At 43.1% G+C, this 15686-nt stretch overlaps 1 protein-coding gene across 2 annotated transcripts in view; it reads left to right on the plus strand.

Moving 5' to 3' along the window:
• KCNAB1 (potassium voltage-gated channel subfamily A regulatory beta subunit 1) overlaps positions 1 to 15686 on the plus strand; it is a 368816-nt gene that overhangs the window by 180539 nt on the left and 172591 nt on the right. Inside the window, exon 1 of one of the 2 annotated variants that reach the window (XM_044291953.1) lies at positions 1245 to 1965. The exons of the other annotated variant lie outside the window; for it this stretch is intronic. Within the exon in view, the coding sequence (XP_044147888.1) occupies positions 1748 to 1965 (218 nt within the window). The 5' untranslated portion in view covers positions 1245 to 1747. Of the gene's footprint in view, positions 1 to 1244; positions 1966 to 15686 lie in introns of those variants that run through there. 2 annotated transcript variants of the gene reach the window in all.

Raw genomic sequence — 15686 nt, forward strand, 5'->3', positions numbered from 1 at the left:
TGGAGGCTTAAAGTAATTCACTTCTCTGTAAAGCATATAAATCACTACAGTACATTGCACTGACATTTCTGCTCAAACCTTGGCACATACTGTAGACTTCTAGCCTCTGTGCATTGAGCTATGCTGTTTGGATTCTGCAGTGTTACTAAAACCAAGAGTGGTTCTTGTGTATTGTAGGGAAGAGCTGACACGGGTCCTGCATCCCCCCAGTGTGTGACAATGGGCAGATGATGTTCTGCTCCGTATCACCCTGTCCTTATGTGCTGTGCACATCATGTACTTAAAGGGAACCTGTCACCGGGATTTTGGGTATAGAGCTGAGGACATGGGTTGCTAGATGGCCGCTAGCACATCCGCAATACCCAGTCCCCATAGCTCTGTGTGCTTTTATTGTGTAAAATTTGATACATATGCAAATTAACCTTAGATGAGTCCTGTCCCTGAGATGAGTCCAGCGTGAAGGAGCCCAGCACCGCCCCGCATCCTCAGAATATCCTCCTTGCTCCCCGACGTCAGAAAGCTAGAGAGACGTAATCTTGCAATGCGCAAGCTAGCACATGCGCAGTTCGTTCCCTGAGGCTGATGCCAGCACAAGGAAGTAACACTATGATGACACTGCGCATGTGCTAGCTCGCACATAGCGAAATTACGGCGCTCTAGCTTTATGACGTCGGGGAGCAAGGAGGAGATCCGGAAGATGCGGGGCGGTGCTGGGCTCCTTCGCGCTGGACTCATCTCAGGAACAGGACTCATCTCAGGTTAATTTGCATATGTATCAAATCGCTTTTTTGACACAACAAAAGCACACAGAGCTATGGGGACTGGGTATTGTGGATGTGCTAGGGGCGATCTAGCAACCCATGTCCCCAGCTCTGTACCCAAAATCCCGGTGACAGGTTCCCTTTAAGAGGATGCAGAGATGTTCACCCTCTCACTGCTGACATGATTATCAACTCCAGAGAGCTGCTTGTTACAGGCTACTACTAACATGAGGTTTTCATATTTGGGGTGTAGATAAGTTTTGGGCAACCAAAGAATACAGTAATGCAGCCTGAAGCCTGAGCAGCATTCCTAGTCTTCTCTAATTAGTGGTGCTGTAAATGCTTGCAACCTCCACATTTCCCTTATGATGTGCTGCTAAGAAATACAGCACACTCCTCACTTCTTAAAGAGCCATTCCCACCATCTGCCTCTCACTCCAGACGCTGCATGCTGGAGCAGAGCAGAGCCTGGGCTAGCTTCACACTCAGCAGCACATGAAAGGAAGGCTCCTGCCTGTCACATCTCACACCATCACACTCCTCAACTAGCTGGAGATCTCCTGTCCTCAGGGAGCCTGATGTGATTAAAGGTTCTTCCAGGTCTGGAGGATAGTGTCTGTTCATCAGCTGATGGTCTTTAGAGAGCAGAAGACTTCACATTGTGAGATGCACCTGCACTGATTTGTTTCTAAGACTGCACCAGGACAGAAGAGTGAACAGTGGGTGATTATGAGGGCACAAGACTCTTTTGATTGAATTTGCAAGTCCTGGAGGATTTGATGGAATGAAATACCTTATGACCTCACTGCCTGGTGGTCTCCTGACTTCTCAGAAGCTTACTGGTGGCATCCCAAGGACACAGGACACCCTCCCCTGAACTCTAATCCTGTCACTTGCACTCATTGATCTCTGGCAGCTCCCAGTAGAAGGTATCCATGAGCCTCTGAACATCAGACTGCTTGATCACAGAGTATCCAGCAGAAGCCATGCAAGTCTCCATAGCCTGCACAGAGCACAACCTCAAGAGTAGGAATGGGGACGATAGGCACAGCAAGCAGAACTCCAGTGGTCCAAATGTGGTCAATGCAGCCAGGGCAAGGTTCCGCACTGTGGCCATCATTGCCAGGAGTCTGGGAACTTTCACTCCCCAGCACCATATCTCACTGAAGGAATCCACAGCCAAGCAAACTGGCATGAAATATAGGTAAGTTGTGCTCCTCAGAAGAATGCTTGTGTATGATCAATGGATAGATATATAAGAGACAGACATAAATCAGATACAGTAAGTAGACATAAAAGAGATAGAAAAGAGATAAATATAAAAGAGAACACTAGATATGAAATAGATATACCGATAATAATATATGTGACGCCTTTTCACTCATATATAGTTATAGATCAATGGTGTAGGTTCTCATATAACTTTTTCAAGTTGTCTGTGGCATTAAACATGTAATTGCATTAGATTATCAATATACTCTTATTTTCATCCACCATACTCTATATCATTTTGTGTAACATAAAGACCACAATATATTGTTCTTATATAGGGCAAACCTATTCTGTAGCCATGTACAGACAATACGGTACAATGAATCCGGGTCCTTCATGAGGTTGGTAATTTGCCCTATGGGTAATGTTGATAAAAGAGGACCTGTCTGTTGTAGTAATGACTTGTATTCCCCATAAAATAGCTTCTATGCAACATATTTTCCCATTACTCTGTGTTGTGTCATCCCTTTGTTATTCCTCCTAACTATTTATGAACAAATTGAAACTCGGCATTACCATCCCCCCTGTCAGTGAGGTGTCTCTCTACACAGTCTGCCGCTGTCAGCATGGATAGGGCAGGCACTGACTGATACCACCCAGTTGTCAATGTACACATGACGAGTTAGTAGGAATAATAGAGGAATGACACAGTATTTACTAAAATAGAGTGAGAGGTTTTCTTTATTCTAAGGTCTCATGCACACAACCGTTTATTGGGTCCTGCATCCGAGCCGCAGTTTTTGCAGCTCGGATGCGGAACCATTCACTTCAATGGGGCCGCAAAAGATGCGGACAGTACTCCGTGTGCTGTCCGCATCCGTTGCTCCGTTCTGTGGCCCCGCAAAAAAAAAATAACATGTCCTATTATTGTCCGTTTTGCGGACAAGAATAGGCATTTTTACAATTGCGGAAGGCACATGGGCGGCTTCCGTTTTTTACTTGTAGTGCCAACATATTCTGCAGCGCTGTATACAGAAGGTACTCACTCAGACTGGAACCTGTCCCTTCTGGGGCTCACACGCTACTTTCCTTATCTCAACAAAACACATATTGATGAGGGTCATTTTCAAAGGAAGCCAATGAATACTTTCAGAGTGAGGATTATTTGGAGGAAGCGCATGCAAAATGATGATGTACCAACTCCTTGCAGATGCTGCCCTGGTTATATGCAGACCCAGGAGGCAGTACTAACTAGCTTACTACTTAGTCATCCATATATACCCGTACAGCACTAAAAATGTCATTAACTATTTTTTTAGTCCTCCCTCCGGGAAATTGCTTCTGACTTTTATTTATTTCGATAGAAATCAATTATGACATTTTCCATGTGCAAAAAAAAAATTGCAGTTTGCAGATTATTACTTGAAATGGAACAAGAACCGTCTCTTTTTTGATTCTCAGTTGAAAAAGAGGGTATGATAATGCCAAAAAATGTTAAAAATGAGTTTTATTGCAGTTGGCTGAAGTTAGCGAGGCAAACAATTCTCATTTTACACCCATTTATAAATGTTTGGCCCATGGCATCATTTCCCTAAAACTGGCCAGGATGACTTAGGAAATGAAACGTTTAGGGTAATGTGGAGTTGATTTGCTGTGACTGTGATTGATAATAATTGAATGGAGCTAAAGGAAACCAGGGTATTACTAATAAATCAGAGCTTAGGGTTAATGATTACTGCAAGGTGAATCCCATAAATAAGCTCTGCGCACTTACATATGTAGCTACTGTACTAGACGACTGCAGTGATTTATCATTCACAGCTCGGCGGAGCGGAACGTTATGGTGCGTCAATGGGGGCGATCTGAACTGGGGTGTATAAAGAAAGTGTAATATGGTGTAGATGCTGCACTGCATCACATCATTGTCCCCTCTCAGCCCCGTGTACATACCACTGCATAAAAAAGTATTATATGAATTGGCGGTACACCTATCTATTTTTACTTCAGTCTTAGGCCTCTTTTTTCAGTTTTTTGCGTTCCATATACGGACCATATACAGAACCATTCATTTCAATGGATCCGCAAAAAAACTTTAAAATTTACTCCGTATGCCTTCCGTTTACGTATTTCCGTTCTGTTCAAAGGTAGAACATGTCCTATTATTAGTACTGGATAGTACTGTTCTATCAGGGGCTATAACGGACCGCAAAATACTGAAAAAGCCATACGGTCGTGTGCAAGAGGCCTTACTTCAGCAAATAGCATTCATCATGTAGAGAAAGTTAATACAAGGCACTTACTAATGTATAGTGATTGTCTATATTGCCTCCTTTGCTGTCTGGATTCATTTTTTCATCACATTATACACTGCTCATTATGACCACCGCTGCAGCACAGATACGAGGTCGGGCCGGGACGGAGTTGCTCTATATGCGTGCCTATGTGAGCTCCCACAGTCCTGGCCACCAGAGAGGCTGATAATTTTTCCTATAGTGTGCAAGCACGACCACTGCTGCTGGATTGCTGGGTGGTCGTAAACCTTGGATACGAGCAGTGTATAATGCGATGGAAAAATAAATCAAGCCAGCAAAGGAGGCAATATGGACAATCGCAATATCAATCATAATATCGCAATATTAAGCAGTGTCTGACTGGGGTTTCTAGGGCTCACTAGTAAAATTCATTCTGGGGGCCCACTTTAATGTTACATGCAAATACTATGTGCTCACACAGCAGCAGGACGCTCAAGATGATTGATTATGGAGGTACCTACAACAACTTCAGAAACTTCAAAAAGGCAGGGCCTTGTGGAAAAGGATACCTGCTGGCCAGCCTCTGTACATTGACATCATCTCAGCCAACTGTGCCATGTGCCACTTGTGTAAGAAGTGAGAGACTGGGGGTCCAACCATATCCAGGGCCCTCAGGGTGATTCACCTGTTCCCCTGTGGGCTAGTCCGAGGCTGTTAGTAAGGGCTCATGCCCAGAAACGTAAGGGCTCCGTGCCCATGCTGCGGGCCGCATACGACAGTTCCTCAATACACTGGTCACCAGCCGCGTGCATTCCGCATCACGGATGAGAACCCATTTACTTGAATGGGTCCTCAAATCCAGAGATGCGGTGCAGAAGCACAGATTGGAACCCCACGGAAGCACTACGGGTTGCTTCCGTGGTGTTTTTGGTTGTGCCTCCACACTGCAAAAAAGTAGTGCATGCGGTGTGGGCTGTCAGATGCGGATTGCGTACCCAATTCAAGGTGAATGGGTCCGCGATACGCATGCGGCTGCCCCGCGGTCGGGGCCCGTGCATTGCGGACCACAACATGGACACGGAGCCCTTACGTTCATGAGCATGAGCCCTAGGTGTCTTGTATTAACTTTGTCTACATGATAAATGCCATTTGCTGAAGTGAGACAACCCCTTTATATTTGGTTCATAAAGTGGTCTATGAATGATGCATCCAGATGAACAGATTGACGTCCCATATACTGAAGGATGAACTGCAGTGCTGACTTTCTCCATGCTTCTTCTTCGGGACCAGTGTGGTCACTTTGCCTCTTCAGCAATTATCTTTTACAACGTGTCACTGAATATTTGGAATTTACAGCAAGCAGTCCTTAAAACATTAAATCAGTCATTAAAACACATTGTCCTAAAGGGTTTCATCTTTTTAGTGCATCATATAGGGAGCTCTAGGTGCACAAGGGACGTAAATACCAATGGAAAAATGCATTGCTTCATACCTTGCTCTGTGTATTGAAAAGGGTGAAATTTGTGGTGCAAATCCCCAACATTAATTGACATGATGCATGTTTAAAATCAAATCTGCAGCTACGTTTTTTTTTGTACAGTGTGTGACCGCTGCTTCAGTAAATGTGCTGCTGTGTCGAGTCCAGTGTTTACAAGCCAAGCAGCTGAAGGTGGGCGGGGCTGCGGGATGACTGACAGCTCTAATCTCACATCTAGCTCTTCTGCACAGCAATTACAGCACAAAATCATTTTTGGAAATGTATATTTGTATACTTACTCGGCTTGTGTGTATTTGTATCATGTCTTACAGGGATGGCAGTTCTGTGCAGCGTAATACACACAGAGTAGTATAATGTCATTAAAGGTCCATAATATACATAGTGTAATAAGGTAGTGGGAGAGAAGTGCAGGGAAATCAAATTTCACACTTGTGCCTCTCCCTGGTACAATCAAAAGAATTCCGCCACCATTTATTCTGACACTTGTATTCTGACAACAGAGAGAGGAGAAGTCTTACCAGACATGGCAGCCCCTCTCCTCTCGGTCTAACGGCACCTGTGCCTTGGAGAATAGCTGTGGTAATTTGATTTCCCCTTGCCTGCTCTCCCTGATTATCAGCATGAAGACATAGTCACAGGCAGGAGAAAGCTGCATCATTTCCACCCTGCAAGACCTGCTGCAAGCATCAAGGGGGTCATTTACTAGAGTATAAATCCCGCTGGTGGTAGATCCGACCAATTTATGAGGAGGCGCACGCCTATTAAGAAATTTGTTGAATCTTCTGCTGTGCTTGCACCAGAACTAAAATCTACTCCAGCATACCTCCCAACTTTTGAAAAGCACAAATATTTCCATACAAGGCCATGCCTCTAGGTCAAAACATAACTATACACACCTAATCCCACACCGTGCCCCCTTCATAGTAGTAATGCCCAGATGTGCTGCCTTCATAGTGGTTATGGCCTGATCTGCACTATTCACAATATTTATGCTCAGATGTGCCCCCTTCACAGTAGTTATGCCTAGATGTACCCCTTTCACAATAGTTATGCCCAGATGTGCCCCTTCACAGTAGTTATGCCCAGATATGTGCCCACTTCACAGTAGTTATGCCCAGATATGTGCCCCCTTCACAGTAGGTATGCCAAGATTTGTGTCCCCTTCACAGTAGGTATGCCCAGATATGTGCCCCATTCACAGTACTTATGCCCAGATATTCCCATTCACACTAGTTATGCCCAGGTATGTACCCTTTTCACAGTAGTTATGCCCAGGTGTGCCCCTTTACAACTTATGCCCAGATATGCACCATTCACGGTAGTAATGCCCACATATGCCCCTTCACAGTAGTTATGCCCAGATATGCCCCCTTTACAATAGTTATGCCCAGATGTGCTCCCTTCACAGTACTTATGCCCAGATATGCACCAATAACAATATTTATGCACAGATGTGCCCCCTTCACAGCAGTTATGCCTAAATATGTGCCCCTTCACAGTAGTTATGCCCAGATATTGGCCCCTTCACAATAGTTAAACCCAGATATGCCTTTCACAGTAGTTATGCCCATATGTTCCCCTTCACACTAGTTATGCCCAGAAGTTTGCCTCTTTCACAGTAGTTATGCCCAAATGTGCCGCTTCACAAATGATGCCCTCATGTGCCCCCTTCATAGTAGTTATAATGATATGGCCCCCCTTTATAATAGTTATTCCCACATTGTGCCTTTTCGCACTAGTTATGCCCAGATGTGCCACCTTCACAGTAGTTATGTCCAGAAGTGCCCCCTTCACAATAGTTATGCCCACATTGTGCCTCCATTCACAGTAGTTATGCCCATAAGTGCCCCCTCTCCAACAGTTATTCCCACATGTGCCCTCTTCACAATTTTTATGCCTAGATGTGCCCCTTTCACAATAGTCATGCCAACATTGTGCCCCCTTCACAGTAGTTATGCCCACATGTGCCTCCTTCACAGTAGGTATGCCCAGATGTGCCCCCTCTCCAACAGTTATGCCCACATGTGCCCTCTTAACAATCTTTATACCTAGATATGTGCCCCCTTCACAGGATGTAAAAAACAAAAGAGTACATTTTCACCTAATTCCTCCGATGATCACGCTCCCCAACAGCAGCACAATGCCATCGCACATCCTTCTGCTGGGCTCTGTAGGAGGAGTCCACGGGCTGATTCCCATCGTTCCTCCTACACAGGCCAGCAGTGTGGAGCATCGGCAGCTGAGCTGAATGGTGAAGAGGGGAGTGGACAGCTCCCTGCTTCACCATTACAATCAGCTGTCTCTGCGTCCATAGGATGCATAGACAGCTGACAGCAGGACAGCCACAGAAATCAGGGACTGTCCTACTGGATCCGGGATGGTTGGGAGGTATGCTCCTGCCAGGCTCTGGAGTAGATTTCTGATGCAATGTGCACCCGTTTTCTGGCACACCTGAGTCAAGTGGCGGAGCTCCACAAATTTTGTTGCAAACTGGCACTTGTGACAAACTTCGCAACTTTTCTATGCCCAAATACTGGTGTAGAATGTTAGTAAATGACCCCCACCCCCAAGTGTTTTAACATCAACCGCAAGGTTTTTATAGAGGTTTTTTATTTCAATCAATTTGGGGTCACAGTTCTGACTACAATAATAACTGTTTCTGTTTTAAAGCCATGGCCACTTGGAAATACACTCAGTCTTTGTAAAGGGAGCAGCAGCTCAGATAATTGGTATCTATTTCTGTTAATGATATTTTATAGTTTATAAGGGAAGGTTCAAGAAAGGTGAACATGTGCGTTATATTATCAGGGTATGTGATCTTTCCTACTGGAATTTATGTAATAGCTGGAAATTGGAAAACTGTCTTTTCGGGTAAATACTGTCTCCTATTATCACCCTGGACTTGGGCGCTGATCATTGTATCCTTCACATTATTACAATTCATTAGTTCTTGTTATTCTGCTAAATTATTTAACTGAAAAGCCTTTTAACAAGTGCATTGATTCTGCCCTTAAAGTGGCGTGCCTGCTATCTGCAGATAGTATACAGTATATTACTGCCAATTACTGGTGGCTGTAATACAGAAGTGTAGATAAACTAAGTGCATGGAGTGGTAGCAGTGCGTGACTAGGAAGCAGTCCACATCTTATTGTTACACGTTACATATATTTGATACCTTGATAATTACTATACCAGGGACCTTCGGCACTCCAGCTGCTGTGAAACTAAAACTCCCAGCATGCAAACATGCTCAGCTGCTCTTCTAACTCCAACAGAAGTTAATGAAGCATTCTGGGAGTTGTAGTTTCTGAACAGCTGGAGTGCCGGAGGTTGCTGATCCCTGTACTATACTGTATGCCTGAATAATCATGTATCTTGTTCATGCCATATCTGGATACTAGTTATATCCTGTTTTTTTTTAAAATATTGTCATAGAGAGATTCCCATCTTATACTGCTATGGCACATTGATATGATAAAACATTATGATTGTTGGGGGTCTGACCACTGACCCTGACAATCCCAATAATGAAAAGACCATGTACAGCTTTCTCCTTACACATAGGCACTCCTCACCTCTCTGCAGAGATTTGCAGCACAGCCCCATTCATGGTTGTGGATACATTTTCATGACGATCTATCAAATATATTTTGTATACATTTCCGTCTGGTACGCCGTCTGGTACATTTCCTACACCAGTCTTGATCTTTTGTGCGCTGGATTATTTCACATGTGGCTGCTTTCTCCATCACATGGAAATCCAGAGGGTCTTACCCAACCCTCTACAAAACCTCCTTGGCAGTCGGTCACAGGGAGAAATTCCTCCAACTCCTATTACTGTCGGGGAACGAACCTTTATACAACCCTAATACAAATGCTTGTTCCCAATAATCTGCCTGCAAAAAGGTGCCGCTAATCACCAGATGAAAGAGAAAAACATTGGTTCATCGGGTGAAATCATCATTTATGTGAACACCTAAATCATCGTTTCTGGGCAGCAGATCCTGCTGTATAAACAACGATCTGCTGCCCAGAAACAATGAATCTGTATGAGGATGAGCGATGGCAGTAGCCATTGCTTGTCCTCATACAGTGGAGGTGATAAACACTGTTTTTTACCTTCACTGACGACAGGCAGTTTTGGGGAAGGAACGGTTCTTTCCTAATAATTTTCTGCTCAGTTGGCACATGTGAAAGAGATGTCTTTGATAGAACTGGTTTATAACCAAGTGTTACATTTTTTTTTTAATTGCCCAGAGTACCACAAACACTGCATATTTTTTGGCTGTCCCTACTCTGAGATCAACTGGGCGTGCAACAATTGTACTCTTGCAGGCGCATGCACAAGATTTTTGGGCCAGACATTGGAAAAGTGAGGATGCCAGGCTCTGTCTTTCAGTGGGCGAGAAAGAGAGGCAATGGGGCAGGTGAAGAGAGGAAGTGGTGCTCCAAGGTTTAATAGGGTTGATCATGGTGACAGATGCTCTTTAAAGGGATTGTCTAAGTTTTTTCTATTGATGAACTATCCTCAGGATAGGTCATCAATATCAGCTTGGCGGGGGTCCGACACTCTGCACCCCCACAGATCAGCTGTATGAGGAGACAGCGCACGCACTGTGCACGTACAAAGCTACAGCGAAAAGGAAGAGAGAAGGGAGATGGCACATGCACACTGCGCGCATGCCACCTCCTCATACAGCTGATTAGTGGGGGTGCAGAGTGTCGGGCCCCCGCCAAGCTGATATTGATGACCTATCCTGAAGATAGGTCATTAATAGAAAAAACCTGGACAACCCCTTTAAAGAGCATCTGTCACCATGATCAACCCTATTAAACCTTGGAGCACCACTTCCTCTCTTCCCCTGCCCCGTTGCCTAAGGATAGGTCATACATATTAAAATCCCGGACAACCCCTTAAACTCAATGAGCAGTGAGAACAGTTTAAGTATCAGGCCCTCCTCACTACAAGTTCCATATTAGTGACAGGCTCTTCCTCTGTAATTGATACATCATTGGTTTGGTGCTGTTTGGTGCCATTTAAACATCCTACATTTCTATAAAATTGTTCTGTGGACCAGTAACAGTCACAATGTTTTTTTTCTACAAAATGGCGCATGTATCATTATTAGGATCTTCACACTTTATTTAATTACAGTCCTCACACGAGATTCATTCAGTCCCTGTGGCACATGTACAGTCGTGGCCAAAAGTTTTGAGAATGACACAAATATTGGAAATTGGAAAAGTTGCTGCTTAAGTTTTTATAATAGCAATTTGCATAAACTCCAGAATGTTATGAAGAGTGATCAGATGAATTGCATAGTCCTTCTTTGCCATGAAAATTAACGTTATCCCCAAAAAACCTTTCCACTGCATTTCATTGCTGTCATTAAAGGACCTGCTGAGATCATTTCAGTAATCGTCTTGTTAACTCAGGTGAGAATGTAGACGAGCACAAGGCTGGAGATCATTATGTCAGGCCGATTGGGTTAAAATGGCAGACTTGCCTTGTTAAAAGGAGGGTGATGCTTGAAATCATTGTTCTTCCATTGTTAACCACGGTGACCTGCAAAGAAACCCGTGCAGCCATCATTGCGTTGCATAAAAATGGCTTCACAGGCAAGGATATTGTGGCTACTAAGATTGCACCTCAATCAACAATTTATAGGATCATCAAGAACTTCAAGGAAAGAGGTTCAATTCTTGTTAAGAAGGCTTCAGGACGTCCAAGAAAGTCCAGCAAGCGCCAGGATCGTCTCCTAAAGAGGATTCAGCTGCGGGATCGGAGTGCCATCAGTGCAGAACTTGCTCAGGAATGGCAGCAGGCAGGTGTGAACGTATCTGCATGCACAGTGAGGTAAAGACTTTTGGAAGATGACCTGGTGTCAAGAAGGGCAGCAAAGAAGCCACTTCTCTCCAAAAAAAACATCAGCGACAAATTGATCTTCTACAGAAAATATGGTGAATAGACTGCTGAGGACTGGGGCAAAGTCATATTCTCCGATGAAGCCTCTTTCCGATTGTTTGTGGCATCAGGAAAAAGGCTTGTCCGAAGAAGAAAAGGTGAGCGCTACCATTAGTCCTGTGTCATGCCAACAGTAAAGCATCCTGAGACCATTCATGTGTTGGGTTGCTTCTCATCGAAGGGAGTGGGCTCACTCACAATTTTGCCCAAAAACACAGCCATGAATAAAGAATGGTACCAAAACACCCTCTAACAGCAACTTCTTTCAACAATCCAACAACAGTTTGGTGAAGAACAATGCATTTTCCAGCACGATAAAAGCCTTTGAAACGTAGTGAAATATAATTACACGCACTTCATACATCACAGAAACAACTGGAACAAAGATCTAAAAGCAGTTTAGCAGCAAACTTTGTGAAAACTAATATTTGTGTCATTCTCAAAACTTTTGGCCACGACTGTACATGTATGACGGTTATGTAGCCTCCAAAATCACAGAAATTAGATAATAATGCACTTAGTAAAGTAGATGCAAGCATTATATATGGACAAAGTCCTCACTCTGATATGATAATAACTGAGACACTTAGCCAATATATTTTGATCAAAACACATCTGTGCCCGCCTACCAAGCGCCAAGGTGGTCTCAGGTCAGGCGGGTCCTACGCTAAACCTACCTAAGCCATTGGGCTTCTATGTTCAGGAGCGCAGACGCCGCAACATATGGTGTGCTGCTCCTAGTCATCTCCATGTGCATCAAGCAACCAATGGGAGGAGGAGCAAGCACACCTATATGTACCACCTAATCAAGGTGCTCTATTGGATAGGAAGATACTCCCAAGATAAAATAGGTCTGCGTTCACACTTATATTTCATATATATATATATATATATATATATATATATATATATTTGCCTCCAAAAGCTGCATTTAATATAAATTGCATGAAGTATTCCATATTTCATCTGTACCCCTATGGTCGGTCCCTGAAGAGGCTTTATGGAGATGTTTAGCGTGCATGTACTAAACATTGTATACGTAAGGCTTGTCATATTATATAATCATCTTTTCTTTTAATAGAGAAATCTGTAAAGCAAGCTGACTTGAGAATTGTAGGTGCTATACTGAAACTAATTAAACATGAATGTGAAATAGAGATCCATGAATAAGTGCATTCATTGAAAACATGCCCATCTGGTGTAAGGCTCATCTGAATTGTGATGCAAGCAGTTTGCCTTGTAAATACAGATGGCAAATCTTTTAGCTCGACTTGATTAGAAAAAAAAACTATTTTATTGTTATGCAGCAGTGCCATGTATAGCTGTGTTTCTGGAGGTTTCATGGAAAACTCTGCAGGTCACAGCAGAGCGGTCTTGTTGGGTGTAGTGCACAGCATATTGTAGCACTTATCAAACAGTTCTACTTGACAGTGGATCACCATCTAAATATAGGAAGCCCAACTAAGCTTCATTTCATTCCACATTCCCATTCAAATTAGGAGCTCTAATCTTTATTTATAGGTCCCTTTGGCATTTTATTCTGTTAGAAATATTACAGAGGTGAATATATAAATGTGTTCCTGATATTAAATATGTACTTAAAGTGGATGTTCATCTTTAAACAGGTTGAGCCCAGTAGTTTGAAATATAATATTTTATTACTGTTTATACGTGCTGTAATTATACTTTATCGAGATACGTCTATTACTCTTTTTGGTATGCGTGCAGCGCCAGGATGGTGTTCTTTCTGTCACTTTTCTTCCCCTTTTTAATGGCATATATATTTTTTAATCATGTTATAATAAAAATTTATATATTTTTATAATGGTACTGTGTGAGCTCCATTTTTCTTTGGTTGCTGGATATTCTCGGGAGCTTGTACCGAGTCATTTAATTAGTTGGCCTGTTACTTTGTCACAAATTTTTGTGTGGGTACTTACCTTCTTCTGTAATAGGGTCACTTATGGTCTTTTTCTCTATTTACTGAATATTGCTAAAGAGAGTCCATCTTCAGTATTTTACTGAGCGCTGAAGATGACTATATGGGAAATACAGAGACTTCCAGCCTGCCTTTTAGCTCACTACCCCAGCTGCCCACTATATGTGTCCTAACTATCACTACTGTGATCTGCTTAGCTGACTTGCTGCCAGAGCCAAATGCTGGCAGCTCTGTACATGTCTCTCTAACCTGAACTTCTCAGTGACTGCAGGGAAACGAGTGGAGAAAGGGGAATTCAGCGCTTAGTACTGTGAGTATGTGCAAAGTAACATAGCACACTTACTGACAGTGCAGAATGCTATAGCCCTACTTCCCAGTGTGTTTCTTAGTGCAGGGATGATGGGGAGAGGAGCAGAGCTGCATCACCTTTATTTAATACCACATTCCCATTCAAATTAGGAGCACTAATCTTTATTTATAGGTCCCTTTGGCATTTTATTCTGTTAGAAATATTAGAGGTGAATATATAAATGTGTTCCTGATATTAAATATGTACTTGAAGTGGATGTTTATCTTTAAACAGGTTGAGCCCAGTAGTTCTAAAATATAAAAAATACACCACCGTTTTTATACATCCTCATTACCTAATTTTCCTCATTGACCATATAATATTTCACGCCTGTATTTGCAAGTGGTATACAAAATCCTAGCAGGATCAAGCCGACTCTGACTACAGTTTCCTCTGTAGTCAGGTTCAGTAGAAGCAATTGTTAGGCTCCCCAGCCTGCATTGCATCTCTTGGATGTCACGTAGAACAGTGTTCCTCAACTCCAGTCCTCAGTGCCCACCTCTCGGTCATGATTGGAAAACATCCCACAGAATGAATACCTGTGGTCCTGACACTAATTGTATCCCCTGCTCAATACTAAGGAAATCCTGAAAACATGACCGGCAGGTTGGCCCTGAGGACTGGAGTTGAGGAACACTGACATAGAAGACAGCATCAACCAAAAATAACTTTCAGTAGCAGCTGGAAAGAAAAGGAGGAGACATTAAGGATACATCTACCGTATATGGGAGATTTCCTGTAGCCGAAAATCTACAATGAACCTGATGCAAAAGCTGCATGAGTTACATGTGCATTTGGTTGCAGATTTGCCAGTGGTTTCACACGTTACATTGCAAAGGGTGTCATCCACAGCGGCAATCCACAGCATGTCAATTTAATTTTTTTTACAGTATTGTCCACTATGCTGCTACTATATGTCTTCAGAGAGGATACACAGAAGTCTGCAGAAGAAGTGAAAGGGAAATCACTCACTCCTCATGCCATGTGACAGTCACCGTGCCGTACCGCTACACAACTCTGCATCAGTCCACAGCACCAGTAACACCTCTGACAACCCTGCTCTGCACAGAGGCACTAACACAACAGACATACACCCTACTTGTTGGCAGCAGGCTCGGATTAGCCCTCATATGAATAACTTATTTATTACAGTTTATACGTGCTGTAATTATACTTTATCGAGATACGTCTATTACTCTTTTTGGTATGCGTGCAGCGCCAAGATGGTGTTCTTTCTGTCACTTTCCTTCCCCTTTTAAATGGAATATATATTTTTTAATCACGTTATAATAATAATTTATATATTTTTATAATGGTACTGCGTGAGCTCCATTTTTCTTTGGTTGCTGGATATACTCGGAAGCTTGTACCGAGTCATTTGATTAGTTAGCCTGTTACTTTGTCACAAATGTATGTGTGGGTACTTACCTTCTTCTGTAATATTTCTCTATTTACTGAGTATTGCTAAGGAGAGTCCATCTTCAGTATTCTACTGAGCTCTGAAGATAACTATATGGAAAATACAGAGACTTCCAGCCTGCCTTTTAGCTCACTACCCCAGCTGCCCACTATATGTGCCCTAATTATCACTACTGTGTCTCTGCTTAGCTGACTTGCTGCCAGAGCCAAATGCTGGCAGCTCTGTACATGTCTCTCTAACCTGAACTTCTTAGTGACTGCAGGGAAACGAGTGGAGAAAGGGGCATTCAG

Source organism: Bufo gargarizans, chromosome 4 (genome assembly GCF_014858855.1).
Source record: "Bufo gargarizans isolate SCDJY-AF-19 chromosome 4, ASM1485885v1, whole genome shotgun sequence".
Classification (NCBI taxonomy): Eukaryota; Metazoa; Chordata; class Amphibia; order Anura; family Bufonidae; genus Bufo; species Bufo gargarizans.